We start from the raw sequence: 17,454 nt of genomic DNA, 5'->3' as shown, positions 1-17,454 counted from the left end.
AAAATAAATAATTCTGGATTGATGCAGACAAACATGACAACAAGTCTTGATAGATTATCCTCTGTTTTGCTGTTTATTTGGTTCTGAGAACTGAACGCGTTACAACAATGTGTTTCAATGAACACTTTCAAATCAGTCAAGTAAGTTATAAGGTATGGTTTTGCAAACAGTGGGCCCCTTCAAGTTCTTTAAAGAGCATAGCTGTCATAGGCGGCTGAACAACATTCACTAGAGGTTAAAGCCAAGGGGCAGTAAATAATACAGTAAACAAGCACACAACACTGATGTCTCAACTCACTTGTTCCAAAATGGGAAAGGCTTCAAATATTATGGAGACCTTCAACTTCTATAAAGCTGCATCTGCAATGAGACTCAAGGATTTTTTGGAATGACTAGCAGGTCTTGGAGAGCCCATAACGACAATACAAGATAAAACCAATTGGTTCCTAGTATTTACATGCAACTTTTGTCTATGTGGTAAAAATAAATAAATTGGTTATCCGCTTCAAGAACAATGTTTACAATGAACAATGCATGTTTCTGTTTTCTCAAAAGCTTTTCTCAAAACAAGTGAAACATATTCAAACCTGTTACTTTTAACAGTAACCTAACATTTCCCAACTATTTAATTTTGCAATTAAATCTGGGCAAGATAACTTCTCTGAACATGCTTAACTATTTTAAGGCCATTGATATAGAACTTAAACAGCAACAATCCCTGCTATTAGTGAAGCACCCAAGAGCAAGATCTAAAACCCATGAGCTGTGTCCGCATTATGGGAATACTTTAGAACAGTTATAAAAGAACACAAAGATAATCATTTGTAATAAAATACTGCAGCTGATTATAATGATACCATACAGAGGGGATGTATTCATTGGGACTACTTCAGTATACAATTTCTGGTGTTATCTAAATTCACTATACCTGTCGATACAAAAATAATATCACAACAATATCTTCCTGACCATTTTCGGGAGGTTGGGGTTAGGTAGAGAGGGGAAAACAGAAAAGGAATATCATGGGAAGACTGTCGGTAAAAGCCAAGAGGGAATCACTGTATCCATGTATTCAGAGGAAGAACAGAATAGGGGAAGAAAGAGAGTTCATTATGTATGGAAAACCTGGGTCATGCTTTTCAATAAATAGCAATAGATGTGAAAGCATAGGATATATCAATTCTATATATATTAAATATCAGACAAATGATCTATCGTTGTGAAAAGATGAGAGATTATTGGCAAATAGGAGGGATGGTTACATGATGACTGGTAAGAGAGGCATGGACAGTGTCGATCAGGGAGCAATGATAAACATGACTACATGGGGAAAGATACGAGAGAGCCTAGGTCAAACAGTAAGTAGCGCAATGGCAAGATGGACATGGTCAATGTTAGGTTGGGAGATGCGTCAAAGTTACTAAGTGACTCTGATGTCCAGTAAGTGAAGTCCAGATGTTAAACGATATGGTGAGAGATGTCAATCAGAGGGTGGGTGGTCAGTCATGGGTGAAAAGCACAGGTGAACTGTCAGGCTGTGGGGTCATAAAGTTCGACACCAGATGAGGGCAGGTGCAAATGTCCACTGGTCACACTGGGGAGCAGAGAGAGGTCTGGTAGATTGCTGAGACGAGTACGCAGCTCCTTCCGTACCTGGGTCACCCGTGCCAGCTTGCGCTTGTACTCCTGAAACAAGAGTAGGTATGAAGAATGATTTGATATGTTTTGTACAACATACTTCGAGTGGGATAAACTGTTCAATTACTAGACATAACCTTTTAGCATAATGGTTAGGGAAAGGGGGGGTTTACAAAGTAATTTAGGCACATCAGAGTAAACTGATGACATTCAATAATTTCAGGTTTCATTGTGAAGTCCTATTTACTTTAAGTGGCAAACAGAACATTTTAAAGTATAGATAAGTGAGTGAAAACTGTGCTGTGCATTCTTTCTCCATGGTTTTATATTACTATTTTGTGTTTGGAATTGTTTCTTGAACTGAAAACCATCCCCCTACATCAACCTCTCACATCAGGATCACAGCTTTTATGGCAAAGGAAATATTTCTGAAATAACTTTTCTATAGCCATTCCGGCATTAGTTGTGAGCTACGAAATCCTTTCATTAAATTTGAAGTGACAGAAACTAGTGTTTGAGCCGGTCATGTATTTACGACAGCAAAAAACCAAGGTGTTTCTCCTTACTGCCTATTTTTAAGTCAGTTTAACTCACCTAACTATTCAAATATGCAAATTGAGCATTCAATCAGTCAAATTAATAGTACAGTGTTGGATAAATTCAACCTTCTAGGAAAGTCAAGGATATGTTAAGGCCTGTAACAAAGGCCCAGTTTGAAAAACAACCCGTTAACTGAAGTGTATGACTCCTCTACACAACTGGGTAAATAGTAGGTCAACCCCTATCCTCCGAGTGGAAGAGTAAAACTACCCACAAACAATGACTGTTTATACAGGCAGCCCATTTCTGATATTTTTCAATTATTGGTCTTCTGACCAATCAGATCAGCTCTGAAAGAGCTGTGATTGGTCAAAAGACCAATTAGAGGAAAACATCAGAATTTGGCTGCCAGTGTAAACAGCCATGGTAAGTCAGAAAATAGCCATAGCCAACAGTCCTGATACAAAGAGGCATGTGTTTAGAGAAAGGTGGTAGGCAACTCAAGTCCTGGGGAGCTGCAGCATTCAGCTTTTTATTCCAGGCCGGCTCTAACACCCGATTAAACAAAATTGTCTAGGGGTGACCCAGTATTAGTGATTTGGTGTGTTAGTGCTGGGCTGCAACAAAAGCCTGCACCTACTACAGCCCTCTAGGGCAAGTGGCCCATGCCTGGTTTAGGGGCTTGACAATTCAAATTGAGGAAACCAAAGACCAGTATAAATGGTCAATGAACACAATATACATCTGCTGAACATGCCTTCAGACACTTTTACTACCCCAGTATGAGTAAGTGTTATAACGTAACACTAACCACACCTAAATGCACTTAAAATAAATTAACAAATATCATTTGAGCCTGTCTGTCATTACTTTGTGCATTGAGTCGAACTTTTAAACGGCATTCAATCCCATTTCTCTGGTCTACTTTGTTGAAGCTATGACCTCAATGGCTATTTCCAATGTAAAGTATTTGGTTTAGATATTTAAAAAAATGTAATGTGTATGCAATAACATAACAGGTGAAGTTGAGCGTTATGCTTAAGAGTTTAATACCATAACTCAAGAGGTCTATCAAATAGGACTGGAGTCATTCAACCCACCACCAATATGCACACAAGTAAAGGCAAATAACAGCACTCAGATTCATTTTTATTCTCTTTTTTTTTCCTTTATTACAAGAGATTTGTTGAACTGCAGATACATTGACCAGAATACTTGATCTTGCAGACTTCCTGTGGGTAAAGGCTGGACAGTTATGCATTCAGCAATTGCAAAAACACACATTTTACCTCCACTGTGTATAAGAAACCAATGGCAATAGATTGTAGTTCTGCAAGTAATGGGGTGAGAGATGTCATCTTCGCTAAAGCATTGTGGGCCTGTACTAATCATGTGGATGACAGCACTGGAAAGTGGAGAGGCATAATGACTTGAATTGTAACTTGAGGTAAACATCTAACTCAAACTGTTGTGCAAATCTCCCATGGACATCAATTCAGGATTAGCATGACAGTTCCAGTTAAGCGTGCATCTCAAGTTTGGACATGGCCAAATAAAAATTTGTCCCATTAAAGTTTTACTCCGTAAGGGACAGATCATTATACTTCAGAAGTGTTGCTTGTGGCAAAATGTGAGTAGTCCAGTCTATTCAATTGGAGACATTCAAAAGCCTGAGGGGATACAGGACACAAACTGAGGGAAAAGCCTGCTACAAAACAGAACATGTGAGAGAGACAGAATGACACTGGAGAATGACAAGAGTGTAGTGAAAAAATAAAGGTGATGATTTACGCACTTCTAGTTTCTGCTCGTTCTGGGCCAGGCCATCCCTCTGGCTGTGTAGAAACAGGGTGAGCATGCGTGTGAGCTGCCGCCGGTCATCGACCTCTGCCGCCAAACGTCCGCTGTAGTCTGCCAGCAACATGCAAGCCTCCTCCACCAGCCTGGACAGGCGCTCGCCCTGCTCTTTATCTGAGACAGGGAGGAGAGAACGCTTTCACTTCAACTGAATGGGTTAATTGCGACAAGTGAGTGTCTCCAATGATGACAAACGATATCAAGCACTGACAGGGTGGTTGTAATGAGCATTTAGGTCAATCGGGTGAGGACTTAAAGAGCCTTTTGTTACATCTCCAACCTAACAGGCCTTTGTCATTTGTGGCAAAGAACTTAATGTTTTTCCTCATTTTGCTACATTACAGTTTTATTCTAAAATGGATAAAATATTTTCTTCCCCTTATCTACACACCTTAATGACTACGTGAAAACAGGTTTAGAAATGTATTACAAATAAAACTTAAATATCTTACATAAGTATTGAGACATTTGCTATGAGACTCAATTTACCTCAGGTGTATCCTGTTTCCATTGTATCTTTATTTAACTAGGAAAGTCAGTTAAGAACAAATTATTATTTTCAATGACAGCCTAGGAACAGTGTTCAGGGGCAGAAAGACAGATTTGTACCTTGTCAGCCCGGGGATTCGATATTGCAACCTTTGGTTAGTAATCCAACACTAACCACTAGGCTACCTGCCGCCCCATTGATCATCCTTGAGATGTTTCTACAGCTTGATTGGAGTTAGGGTTGCACATTTTGGGGAATATCCAGAGGTGGTAACTTTCCATGGTAAAGTATGGGAATTAATATTAATACCATTTAAAAATGTTGATTTTTTTTGCATTTGATATATTTAACATATATGGAAACAAACATTTTACCTGAAGTGGACCGTTGCAAATGATTAAATCCTTCCAATAGAAATAAAAACAAACAGTTGTTACAAATTGAACTTTAATTAAATGAGTAGACTCTTCACATGGGATGATTTCCCTGAATAAAAGACCATTTTGAATGATCAATCGCATCTCCCAAAAGTATTTTTAACATTGGTAAAATTATAGTTTAGAAACAAAAGCTTTGGTTGTCTTCCATGTCTTCTCCCTGGACCTCTTCAATGTCCACCTCTTCAACATCAGACTGAGGCCTCATGTCCCTTTCCAACCTTGAGGGTGGCTCATTGTCAAGCTCAAAAAGCCTCAAATTTGCCTGGATGGCCACCAATTTTTCAACCCTTGTATTGGTCAGCCTGTTGCGTGCTTTGGTGTGTTCCCAAACAAGGACCAGTTGCGCTCTGAGGTGGCTGATGTTGGTGGGATTCAGAGGATGATAAGAGGCAACAGGGGAAAGAGCCTCAGATCCACAAAGTCCTTTCCACCAGGTGGCTGATGAGATATGTTTGCACGACTGCCATATTGCATCTCCATCCCAAAGCCCTTGTTTGGAAGTGTACTTTGCCAGACTGCCAAGAACCTTGCCCTTATCCAGGCCAAGGTGGCGAGAAATGGTAGTGATGACACCATAGGCATTGTTGATCTCTGCAAGAGACAGGAGGATGCTCATGCCAGCACACTTGGGGTCCAACACGAACGCTGTGGCATGTTTAGGCTTCAGGCAGAAGTCTTCACGCTTTTTCAAATGTATTTCAAAACTGCAGTTTCCTCTGCTTGGACCAACATTGAAGTGGGCAGGGCAGTTCAGATTTCTTCTCTTACATCTGCAAGCAGAGTCTGAACATCAGACAGGATGAGAAAAAAAATATCTTCCCATACACAGCTTGAGCAAGACATTCATCAGCATTTCTCTGACTATGTACCTCTATTGAGTTAAATAAAAAAACTGATTCCAGGAGGACCATAAGCTGTTGCTATTGATAAAGTGTCTGATTCATCATTTTCACCTCGAATAGAAGTAGAGGGACTTTTTCCAGAGGTTGCTTGTTGTGAGCGCTGAGGGAACTTTATGCACTTGGCCAGTATTTGCAAATGTTCATAGCTTTTCCTCCTACATTAGCTGCAGTGAAATGTCTCCCACACATCAGATCGTGCCAGTGGCATTTTCCTGTAAAGATAAAGGGGGAAAAATAAGAAGAAAAAAATACAATTTCATGTACAGATATATAGTTAGGCAGTTAGATTAAACAACTCCTTTGTAAGATGAATGTTTCAAATTAAACATGTATGGAAACAGGTGAATTAACACTCAGTTAGCAGGCTCACGCAAGCTAAAACACACATGGTAGCAAAAACTAACCAGCAGAAAATATTTAAACACTTTGCTATAGGCTACTATTTACAAGTTTAAAAACAAAATCTTGTCTTAAAATATATTCACCTCACCCAGTATTGTAATCAAAACTTACCAGAAAGCATGTAGTCCTTGGCACAGAGTGTAGTGTGGGCTCAATAGCATCTCATTAGTGTGCAAGATCTTGAGAATCAGCTGTACATGTGATGGAAGAGTGCACTGTGCATGCAGAGGGTTGCAATTCCATTGAATTGGGGATAGTTTAACTAAAATAAGCCACAAGAACTAGAATTGCCTTGTGTATCCCACTTCTGATTAATTAAAACAAAATTCCCTAAACTTCAAGGAAAGCTTCCGGAAATTTAACAGAAAGTTTGCGACCATTTGCAACCCAAATTGGAGTCCACCTGTAGTAAATTCAATTGATTGGACATGATTTGGAAAGGCACACCTGTCTATATAAAAGGTCCCCCAATTGACAGTTCATGCCAGAGAAAAAAAAACAAGCCATGAGGAGACAGGATTGTGTCAGGGCACAGATCTGGAGAAGGGTACCAAAAACATATCTGCAGCTTTGAAGGTCAAAGAACACAGTGGCCTCCATTCTTAAATGGAGGTTTAGAACCACCAATAATCTTCCTAGAGCTGGCCTCCCAGCCAAAATGAGCAATCGGGGGAGAAGGGCCTTGGTTTGGGAGGTGACCAAGAACCAGACGTTCACTGACAGAGGTCCAGAGTTCCTCTGGTGATGGGAGAAACATCCAGAAAGACAACCATCTCTGCAGCACTCCACCCATAAAGCATCTTTGGTATAGTGGCCAGAGAAGCCACTCTTCACTAAAAAAGGCACATGACAGCCCACTTGGAGTTTGCCAAAAGGTACCTAAAGGACTCTCAGACCATGAGAAACAAGATTCTCTGGTCTGATGAAACCAAGATTGAACTCTTTGGCCTGAATGCCAAGCGTCACATCTGGAAGAAACCTGGCACCATCCCTAGGGTGAAGCATGGTGGCAGCATCATGCTATGGGGATGTTTTTCAGCGGCAGGGACTGGGAGACTAGTCAGGATCGAGGGAAAGATGAACGGAGCAAAGTACAGAGATCCTTGATGAAAACCTGCTCCAGAGTGCTCAGGACCTTAGACTGGGTCAAAGGTTCACCTTCCAACAGGACAACAACCCTAGCAAAGACAATGCAGCAGTGGCTTCGGGACACGTCTCTGAATGTCCTTGAGTGGCAAAGTCAGAGCCCGGACTTGAACCCGATCGAACATCTCTGGAGAGACCTGAAAAGAGATGTGCAGAAACGCTCCCCATCCAACCTGAGCTTGAGAGTTTCTACAGAGGAGAATGGGAGAAGCTCCCAAAATACAGGTGTGACAAGCTTGTAGCATCATACTCAAGACTGTAATCCCTGTCAAAGGTGTTTCAACAAAGTACTGAGTAAAGGGTCTGAATACTAATGGAAATTTATAAAACATCCAAAAACCTGTTTTTGCATTTTCACGATGAGATAGTGTGTAGATTGATGGGGGGGGGAAACAATTTAGTCAATTTTAGAATAAGGCTGTAATGTAACAAAATGTGGAAAAAGTCAAGGGGCCTGAATACTTTCCAAATGTACTGTATGTGATTGAGAAACTTGCTAATTGTAGGGCCAACTAATACACAGTTTAACTGTTGAACTGACTAAGTATGGTTTATGTGTAGCATGGGGTCTGTCGTAGATTTCAGAAGACACTAACACGTTCCCCGAAACATCAAAAACAACTAGGGCACTTGCAGGGGTCAGCACAGCAGTAGTGCAACGACCAAGCCACACTCTGGAGTAGAACCACCCCCAGTGGCACTCGGGAGCATTACGCTGACTAGTATGCCAGGGCCCACCTGTGATTCTGTGCAGTAGTGACGTGTCCAGCACCTCAGCAGGAAGGCAGGAGATCCGCTGACACAGCGCCGAGTCCCCAGTGGCGGAATTCTCCAGTTCCTGCAGGGCCCGGATTAACTCTGCCATCTGAGAGTGAGGGGTAGAAAAAGAGGGAAGGGGGCGAGTGAGGAAGAATGGGAGAAGAGAAGGAAGACATGACAGGTGGGAACAGACCCCCACATTGCAGTTAGAAAGCAGGCCAAACAGAGAAAAACTAAGAAACTTCTTAAAGCCATGCGGATACAACAAGAAAAGTGGGATACGAAGAGGTAAATGCAACGACAGAAAGAACCTCAGATCGGTTGAATTAACCTAGCCATTAAACAGCCCCCTCACACAGTCCACGCCACCCCCCTGTGAGGTGTTGGGTTGGCCTGTACCTGTGGGGGATCTGCTGGGGAGCTCCGTGAGGCCATGTCCTTGTCATCCAGTTGAATCTCCTCATACGGCCTCTTCTTGGCCTTCTCTCCCACTGTGGAACATTGATACAGGGTGAGCACTCATGTGAAGATGACAACATACTGATATGAATACTATGTCACATCCTTTGGCACTGGCCATGTCTGAATACACATACTTCTGTCCGAGTAGGCCAATTGAGTGCTCAAAAAAAAGTTTAACAGAACACAACATTGAAAATCTAGTATAAATTCCATCACTCATTTCAGCTGAACAATAAGATAGAGGGATGCGCTGCCAAAATCAACAACTAGCAGGAACTTCTCATTTCCAGTATAAGAAATTATACATACAATGGGAATTTTCTAAAATCAAGTGTTTTAAAATGCCAGGATGTTCTACTTATTTCATCTAGTAGAATTTGACGCAAACTTTTCCACAATGCATTGGAAGAGGTGGGCTTCCCTAGTTCTTGACTACTTGAAGAGAACTGGGGCTTAACAAAAACTAGGCTAGAGGCAGACTGAGTAGGCCTATAACTCAATTCCTATTCTATTCAGAGTTTAGAGAAATTAACCAGATTGAATGGAAGTGAGCTATCAGGCTGGTTAACGCAATGCACGTCTGTCAAAATGGGGCATGCTGCTGCCACCAATACCACACTTTACTGTAGGGATGATGCCAGGTTTCCTCCAGACATGACACTTGGCATTCAGGCCAAAGAGTTCAATCTTGGTTTCATCAGACCAGAGAATCTTGTTTCTCATGGTCTGAGAGTCCTTTAGGTGCCTTTTGGCTAAATCCAAGCGGGCTGTCATGTGCCTTTACTGAGGAGATTCTTCCAGCTGGCCATTACCATAAGGGTCTGATGGGTGGAGTGCTGCAGAGATGGGAGAAACTTCCACAAGGACAACCATCTCCACAGAGGAACTCTAGAGCTCTGTCAGATTGCCAATCGGGTACTTGGTCACCTCCCTGACCAAGGCCCTTCTCCACTGATTGCTTAGTTTGGCCAGGCAGCGAGCTCTTGGAAGAGTCTTGGTGGTTCCAAACTTCTTCCATTTAAGAATGATGGAGGCCACTGTGTTCTTGGGGACCTTCAATGCTGCAGACATTTTTGGTACCCTTCCCGAGATCTGTGACTCGACAAAATCCTGTCTTGGAGGTCTACGAACAACTCCTTCGGCCTCATGGCTTGGTTTTTGCTCTGACATGCACTGTCAACTGTGGGACGTTATATAGACAAGTGTGTGCCTTTCCAAATAATGTACAATCAATTGAATTTGCCACAGGTGCTCCAATCAGGTTGTAGAAACATCAAGTATCAATGGAAACAGGACGCACCTAAGCGTAATTTCAAGTCTCATAGCAAAGGGTCTGAACACCTAAGGTATCTGTTTCTTATTTATTTTAATTACATAAATTAAAGTGCAAAAATTGTGTATAGACATGAAAATCATATTTAATCCATTTTAGAATAAGGCTGCAATGTAACAAAATGTAGAAAAGGGGAAGGAGTCTGAATACACTATGTTTTCAGATCAGAGTACATGGAAGAGGCCAGGACAAGGAAGACACTTAAGACTATGAACACACCCAAGGTGTCCATTGGTTAGGAGGGTACTTACGCAGAACGTGTGAGAGCTGGTCCAGCAGGTTGTTCTCGTACACCGCTCTCTCCTGCCAGATGGACAGAACCCGGCCCAGCTGTTTCTTACATCCATCCTCTCCATCCCTGCACACACACACGTCCAATTACCATCAGAAGGCTCACGCGACAATTTTTTTATTTTACCTTTATTTAACTAGGCAAGTCCGTTAAGAACAAATTCTTATTTTCAATGACGGCCTAGGAACCACTGTTCCTAGGCCGAAAATTGAAAATAAGAATTTGTGGGTTAACTGCCTGTTCAGGGGCAGAAAGACAGATTTGTACCTTGTCAGCTAGGGGATTTGAACTTGCAACCTTCCGGTTACTAGTCCAACGCTCTAACCACTAGGCTACCCTGCCGCCAACCACGACAATAACTAAAACAGCGGGAGCCAGGTTTGATTCTCACCTGGACACGTGTTTGAAGGCATCAACGATGACAGGAGCAAAGTCCTGGGTGAACTCGGGTCCTTTCTTCTTGCTGTTCTGGATGACATCGTTCGCAAGGTAGAGGAAGGTGAGCTTCCTGGATACCTTGGCTGCAGACAGATCACAGTCAGGTGTGGGAAACAGTCAAAGCAGAGTGATCTTACACAAAGCAACAGAGGCAAGTGTCAAATGCTCCAGCTAGGTTTCAACTCAGGATACCTTTTTCCCTTATTTTACCAGGCAAGTTGACAGAACACATTGTCATTTAGAGCAAGGACCGGGGGAATAGTTACAGGGGAGAGGACGACTCAGGCAGACTACACATGACTAACTTAGGTTGACTAACTGAGTTCTGTGTTGTGTTAAGACCCAACAGCAGAACAGTATGACGCTGCATATTAAAGCCAAAACTCCATTGCCCATACATCATAACGCAGTTGACAAACAGGTGTTATGTAGCTCTATTGTAGGAAGTGGATCTGCCTTTAGGGTTTCTCCCCCTGAGCGATCAGCCTAAGTAAACAAAAAGCTGGACATGCCCGTCCCTGGTTTGACTTCAAGCCTATCAACTACCGAGATGAGGCTGGTGTAACCGAAGTGAAATGGCTGGCTAGTTAGCACGCGCTAACTAGAGGGACAGAAGCTATACTGTTACACTGGCAATACTAAAGTGCCTATAAAACATCCAATAGTCAAAGGTTAATGAAATACAAAATGGTATAGAGGGAAATAGTCCTATAATAAACTACAACCTAAAACTTCTTACCTGGGAATATTGAAGACTCATGTTAAAAGGAACCACCAGCTTTCATGTTCTCATGTTCTGAGCAAGGAACTGAAACGTTAGCTTTCTTACATGGAACATATTGCACTTTTACTTTCTCCAACACTTCGTTTTTGCATTATTTAAACCAAATTGAACATGTTTCATTATTTATTTGAGGATAAATTGATTTTATTGATGTATTATATTAAGTTAGGTGTTCCTTCAGTATTGTTGTAATTGTCATTACAAATAAATAAAATCGTCCGATTAATCGGTATCAGCTTTTTTTGGTCCTCCAATAAAATCGGTATCCGTGTTGAAAAAAAATCATAATCGGCCGACCTCTAGTACACAGCACAAAAGACTTTGTAACTATTCATAAAGACTTGAAGCCAGAGCTAACCCTGTGACATTGTTAGTGAATGCATTCAAAACACCAATGACAAAAGAAAGTTATGACAAAGAAACCTACAAAAATGAGAGCTCAACTAACCATGAGTAGACTACAGGCAGGGCAATGCTATGACAGATGCTATTCCCAGTCCACAGAAGTGTGAGCAGCTCCCAAAACTCAGAGGCCCAAATGGGATATCATTAGGTTCTTTTAACCAAAAGAAAAAAACAGGCCGCATCAAACACCACAAAAGCTCAGATTTGAATTTAGGCAGTAGGCTTTAAAACGAGACAGCTACAAGTATCAGTAGGCAATGTCATACACAATACAGATTGTCCTCTTCCCCAACACATTTGACATAACATCTCATCAATTTCACATGGCAAAAGACCAAAATAATTAGCCACCCTTCAGCTGAATGTGGCAGTCATTGAATACCTGTGGGATCCTGTTGTAATCATTGAGACCTTGTGGCAGTGTAGTGCAAGAAATCCTTTAAATAAAAAAATAAAAAAGTTCCATTGGTGTTTTCGTGTAATTTTATTGTGAACATTCCTTGGCAAAGCAGGCTAATTTCAGTCAACTTATTTCAGATATAGCCCATCACTCATGTGCAGTGATGTAGAGATACATTTTGGGAAAACATTTCCTAAGAGGCACTTTGAAATTTTGAACAGATGCATGAAGCATATAGGCTATAACCTACCACTTGATGACGCCATTCCATTCCACAAGTTATTGGATGAAGGGGTCTTCTGTACAGGGGAGTTTAGTTAATGTCTTGACATTAAAGTGCAGCGCCTGCGGTACGGTTTTGGAAGCATAACGACCCGATCTTTCATATCTGCGAGAAATAACAATTTAATTTAGATTGATACACACCTTCACAGGGTTAGTGTTCCCACACAGCCATGTCACAGCGAGTGTTTAAATAGCACAAATGTGAGAAATACATTTGGCTGCAACCGCGATAAATGTGGTTAAAACAATGAGTTTGTACAATTATTTTGATGTGATTAAAGCAAAAAAAGGGACTTGCACTGAATAAACGCAACAATTTCAAATATTTTACTGAGTTCATAGAAGGTAATCAGTCAATTGCAAAACATTAATTATGCTCTAATCTATGGATTTCACATGACTGAGACTACAGATTTGCAACTCTTGGTCACAGATATCTTACAAAAATTATAAAGTAGGGGGCGTGGAACAGAACCAGTTAGTATCTGGTGTGACCACCATTTGCCTCATGCAGCGTAACACATCTTTGTATAGAGTTGATCAGGCTGTTGATTGTGGAACGTTGTCCCACTCCTCTTCAATAGCTGTGCGAAGTTGCTGGATATTAGCAGGAACTTGAATGCTGTCGCACGTCGCGATCTAGAGCATCCCAAACATGCTCAATGGGTGATATGTCTGCTGAGTATGCAGGCCATCGAAGAAATTACATTCAGCTTCCAGGAATTGTGTACAGATCCTTGCAACATTGGGCCGTGCATTACCATGCCGAAACATGAGGGGGAGGATGATGAATGGCACGACAATGGGCCTCAGGATTTCGTCAAATTGCCATCAAAAAAATGCAATTGTTGTCTGTAGTTTAAACCTGCCCATTCCATAACCCCAACGCCACCACAGGTCAATCTGGTCAATGTTGACATGAGCAAAGTGCCCACCCACACGACACCATCTGCCATGTACAGTTGAAACGGATTGATCCGTGAAAAGCACACTTTAGCGTGCCGATGGCCATGGCAGGTGAGCATTTGCCCACTGACGGCAGTTGACGCCAAAGTGCAGTCAGGCAAAGACCCTGGTGAGGACGACGAGCACGCAGATTATCTTCCCTGAGATGGTTTCTGACAAGATTTCACATTGAAAAACACCAAAACTACCTGCCAAATTCTACAAAACGACATTAGAGTCAGTTTATGGTGGAAAAATTAACTTTCACTTCTCTGGCAACATCTCCTGTGGACATTCCTGCAGTCAGCATGCCAATTGCGTGCATTGTATTGTATGACAAAACCGCACATTTTAGAGTGGCCTTTTGTCCCAGTACAAAGTGCACCTGTGTAATAATATTTAATCAGCATCTTGATATCCCTGTCAGGTGGATGCATTATCTTGGAAAATGAGAAAGGCTCACTAAGAGGGATGTAAAGAAATTTGTGCAAAGTTGAGAAATAATCTTATGGATAAGAACATTACTGGGATCTTTCATTTCAGCTCATGAAACATTGGACCAACACTTCAAGTTGTGTTTATATTTGTACAGTATGTTTCTAGAACCGTAAAGCAATTGAGAAGCGATTCACGTTTAGATGGAGTAATTACAGTGCATTCATAGTATTCAGACCCCTTAACTTTCTCCACATTGTTACGTTACAGCCTTATCCTAAAATGAATTATATTGTTTTCCCCTTAATCCACACATAAATGCAAAAAACAAGTCGACATTTTTGCTAATTTATTACAAATAAACTGAAACATCACATTTACATAAGTATTCAGACCCTTCACTCAGTACCTTGTTGAAGCACCTTGGCAGCGATTACAGCCTCAAGTCTTTGGTTTCACACAATGCATGTGTGGAGTTTCTCCCATTCTTCTCGACAGATCCTCTCAAGCGCTGTCAGGTTGGATGGGGAGCATCACTGCACAGGTGAAACGTTGCCCTAGTCAGAGGTCCTGAGCGCTCTAGAGAAGGTTTTCATCAAGGAGCTCTGTACTTCACTTCGTTCACCTTTGCCTCGATCTTGACTAGTCTACCAGTCCATGCCACTGAAAAACATCCCCACAGTATGATGCTGCCCCGAACATGCTTCACCGTAGTGATGGTGCAAGGTTTGCTACAGACGTGACACTTGGCATTCAGGCCAAAGAGTTCAATCTTGGTTTCATCAGACCAGAACATCTTGCATCTCATGGTCTGAGAGTCCTTTAGGTGCCTTTCGGCAAACGCCAAGCGGGCGGTCATGCTCGTTTTACTGAGGAGTGGCTTCCGTCTGGTCACTTCACGATAAAGTTCTGATGGGTGGAGTGCTGCAGAGCTGTTGGTCCTTCTGGAATGTTCTCCCATCTCCACAGAGAACTCGAGAACTCTGTCAGTGTGACGATCGGGTCCATGGTCACCTCCCTGATCAAGGCCCTTCTCCACCGATTGCTCAGTTTGGCCAGGCGGCCAGCTCTAGGAAGAGTCTTGGTGGTTCCAAACTTCTACCATTTAAGACTGATGGCGGCCCATGTGTTCTTGGAGACCTTCAATGCAGCAGACATTTTTGGTACCCTTCCCCAGATCTGTGACTCGACACAATCCTGTCTTGGATCTCTACGGACAACTCCTTCAACCGCATGGCTTGGTTTTTGCTCTGACATGCACTGTCAACTGTGGGACGTTATATTGGCAGGTGTGCGCCTTTCCAAATCATGTCCAATCCATTTAAATTTGCCACAGGTGGACCCCAAGTTGTAGAAACATCCAGGATGATCAATGGAAACAGGATGCATCGGAGCTCAATTTCGAGTCAAAGCAAAAAGGCCTGAATACTCACGTAAATAAGGTATCTGTTTTAATTAATACGAAATATGACATTGAAGTGGAGTGCCAATGCGAGGGGTTCTACCTGTAACAAGACTACCTGGTTTTAGGACTCAAATGAGTAGCGAGCTAATAGTTACTGCATTCTCATTCACTATCAGAGCAATCACTCCAATGACCCAACTTTGAGATATAGGGAATTTATAAAGTATTCATATCCCTCGACGTACAGCCCAAATTCAAAGTGGATTTTCATTCTCACCCATCAAACACATACAAAATAACCCATAATGACAGTTCAAACAAGATTCTGTTGTCCAAGACAAATTGCACTCCTTGGCCTGAATGCAGATCCTGAATGCAAATCTGTGTAAAGAAGATTGCCCTTCCCCACCATCTAAATTCAGAGTTTGAGTAAATATGCAAGGAAGACCGTGAGAAAATCGAATCCAATTCTGCAAAGCTGATTCATACCCAAGACGACTCAAAGCTGTAATCACTGCCAAATGTGTTTCTACAAAATACTGACTCAGGGGTGTGAATACTTATGGAAATCAGATATTTCTGAATTTAATGTAATAGATTTGCTACAATCTATTTGGGATTCAGGCTGTAACAAGAAGACGTGGAATAATTAAAAGGGAATACTTTCTGAAGGCACTGTATTAACTAGGCAGGTAACTAAATTGCAACTTCATAAAAGGACTTGAGGTACCTAGCTAGCCGCTGGCTGGCTTGACTGGGGCCTCGTGCCAGTCTTGTTGTCCATTCCAGCAATACCTTAGCAGGTTGATTGTTAACCGACTATCCCCAAGCACCCTTCCGGGGAGCTAAAACAACTAGCTTGTTAGCAAGAATTTATTTGCACTTAATTAGTTAACTACTGTAAGCTAGCTACACAATTGACAAACAAGTTACCTGGTAAGTAAAGTATCCAACCGCCAGTAGCTGACAAATTGACGTTATTTAGATACATTGATGACACGGTTAGTAGATTGTGATGTAGCCGACGACATTTGGTGTTTGTTTACTTGCAACGGTTAGCCATCTAGCTAGCCAAGTTGCTAACATTGCTTGTTCAGCTAACAGTAGTTAGCTAAAAAGATTGCAAGCTAGCTAACCTTCGCAATTGTTCGTTAACATGTTAACTAACTACACTTGATATGCATGACTACACGGTCATATCTAAATAGAAGATACATGTTAATATTGATGAACATACTTCACCTATAACTAACTAACATTACCTTTTTTCAATTCGTTGAACCAAACGTTGACGATGGTCTTCGAGTGTTTTCTATGATGGATAAGCCAAAGTGACAGTGTCTGAACACTTTGTTGGGAGTTGCTAAGCTCCGATAGTTTCTTCTCCAACGCTGCCTCTGAAAAAGCTGACATGTCGACGACTTTCGGGGAAAACAGATATTGGATGCTAGCTAGGGCCTACAGCTAGCTAAATTAGCAATTGGGCTAGCACGCGATATGCTTGTGCAAACGCTGCAGCCCTGCAAGTGTGTACGGACGGAGGCAGGGTCACTTAACCCTCTCTATTTACGTGCACGCCTGTCTCTGTATTTAAAAAGATCCAGCCCTGCAAGTGTACGGACAGAGGCAGGGTCACTTTGTCCCCTTTATTTCCGTGCACGTCTGTTTCTGTATTTCCATTGGTTCATTCTAGAATGAAGGCGGGATGTGGCTTGTAAAACATACCACGTTGCATTCTTTTTACATTCTCGTTACAATCTCATGAACTGTGTTAGCAGCCTGATCTCATGGACTAGACATATCATAGTAAACGTAATTCCGGGATACCAATTAGTCTCAAATGTTATGTTTGGTATGGTTACAAAACACAGAAAATTACTTTTAACCCCTCTGTCTGTAAAGTTCAAGATATGGCTTGGAACTTGGAAATCAATCAATCTACCATCGTTAATAGAATGGAAATATCTAATGATTTATTATTTAAGTATTAAAAGTGTGTGGGCTACAGAGAGAAATAAAATGGTGCAGTTTCAGGCCATGTAGCAGAAAGTGATGCGGGCATTGAAGATGGGTGTGTGTGCTAGTGGATCAAGGCA

General features: G+C 41.8%; 1 protein-coding gene across 2 annotated transcripts; it reads right to left on the bottom strand.

The window, feature by feature from the left end:
• Positions 1-50: 50 nt before the first annotated feature.
• LOC109907233 (regulation of nuclear pre-mRNA domain-containing protein 1A) lies at positions 51-17,044 on the bottom strand. Of its 2 annotated transcripts, none has more exons than XM_020505079.2 (7): positions 16,621-17,044; positions 10,653-10,782; positions 10,221-10,327; positions 8,574-8,665; positions 8,154-8,280; positions 3,974-4,149; positions 51-1,686 (listed from the first exon to the last, which is right to left on the bottom strand). In XM_020505079.2, the coding sequence occupies exons 1-7, from the start codon at positions 16,769-16,771 to the stop codon at positions 1,531-1,533; spliced, it is 939 nt and encodes a 312-aa protein (XP_020360668.1). In that variant the 5' UTR covers positions 16,772-17,044; the 3' UTR covers positions 51-1,530. The 2 variants fall into 2 exon arrangements, with proteins under 2 accessions (XP_020360668.1, XP_020360669.1); XM_020505080.2 differs by lacking the exon at positions 51-1,686 and adding an exon at positions 3,346-3,410 and having other exon boundaries at positions 16,621-17,017.
• Between the last annotated feature and the right edge of the window lie 410 nt (positions 17,045-17,454).

The sequence above is a fragment of the Oncorhynchus kisutch genome, linkage group LG17 (assembly GCF_002021735.2).
Source record: "Oncorhynchus kisutch isolate 150728-3 linkage group LG17, Okis_V2, whole genome shotgun sequence".
NCBI lineage: Eukaryota > Metazoa > Chordata > Actinopteri > Salmoniformes > Salmonidae > Oncorhynchus > Oncorhynchus kisutch.
This window is presented reverse-complemented; position numbering and strand designations above follow the sequence as displayed.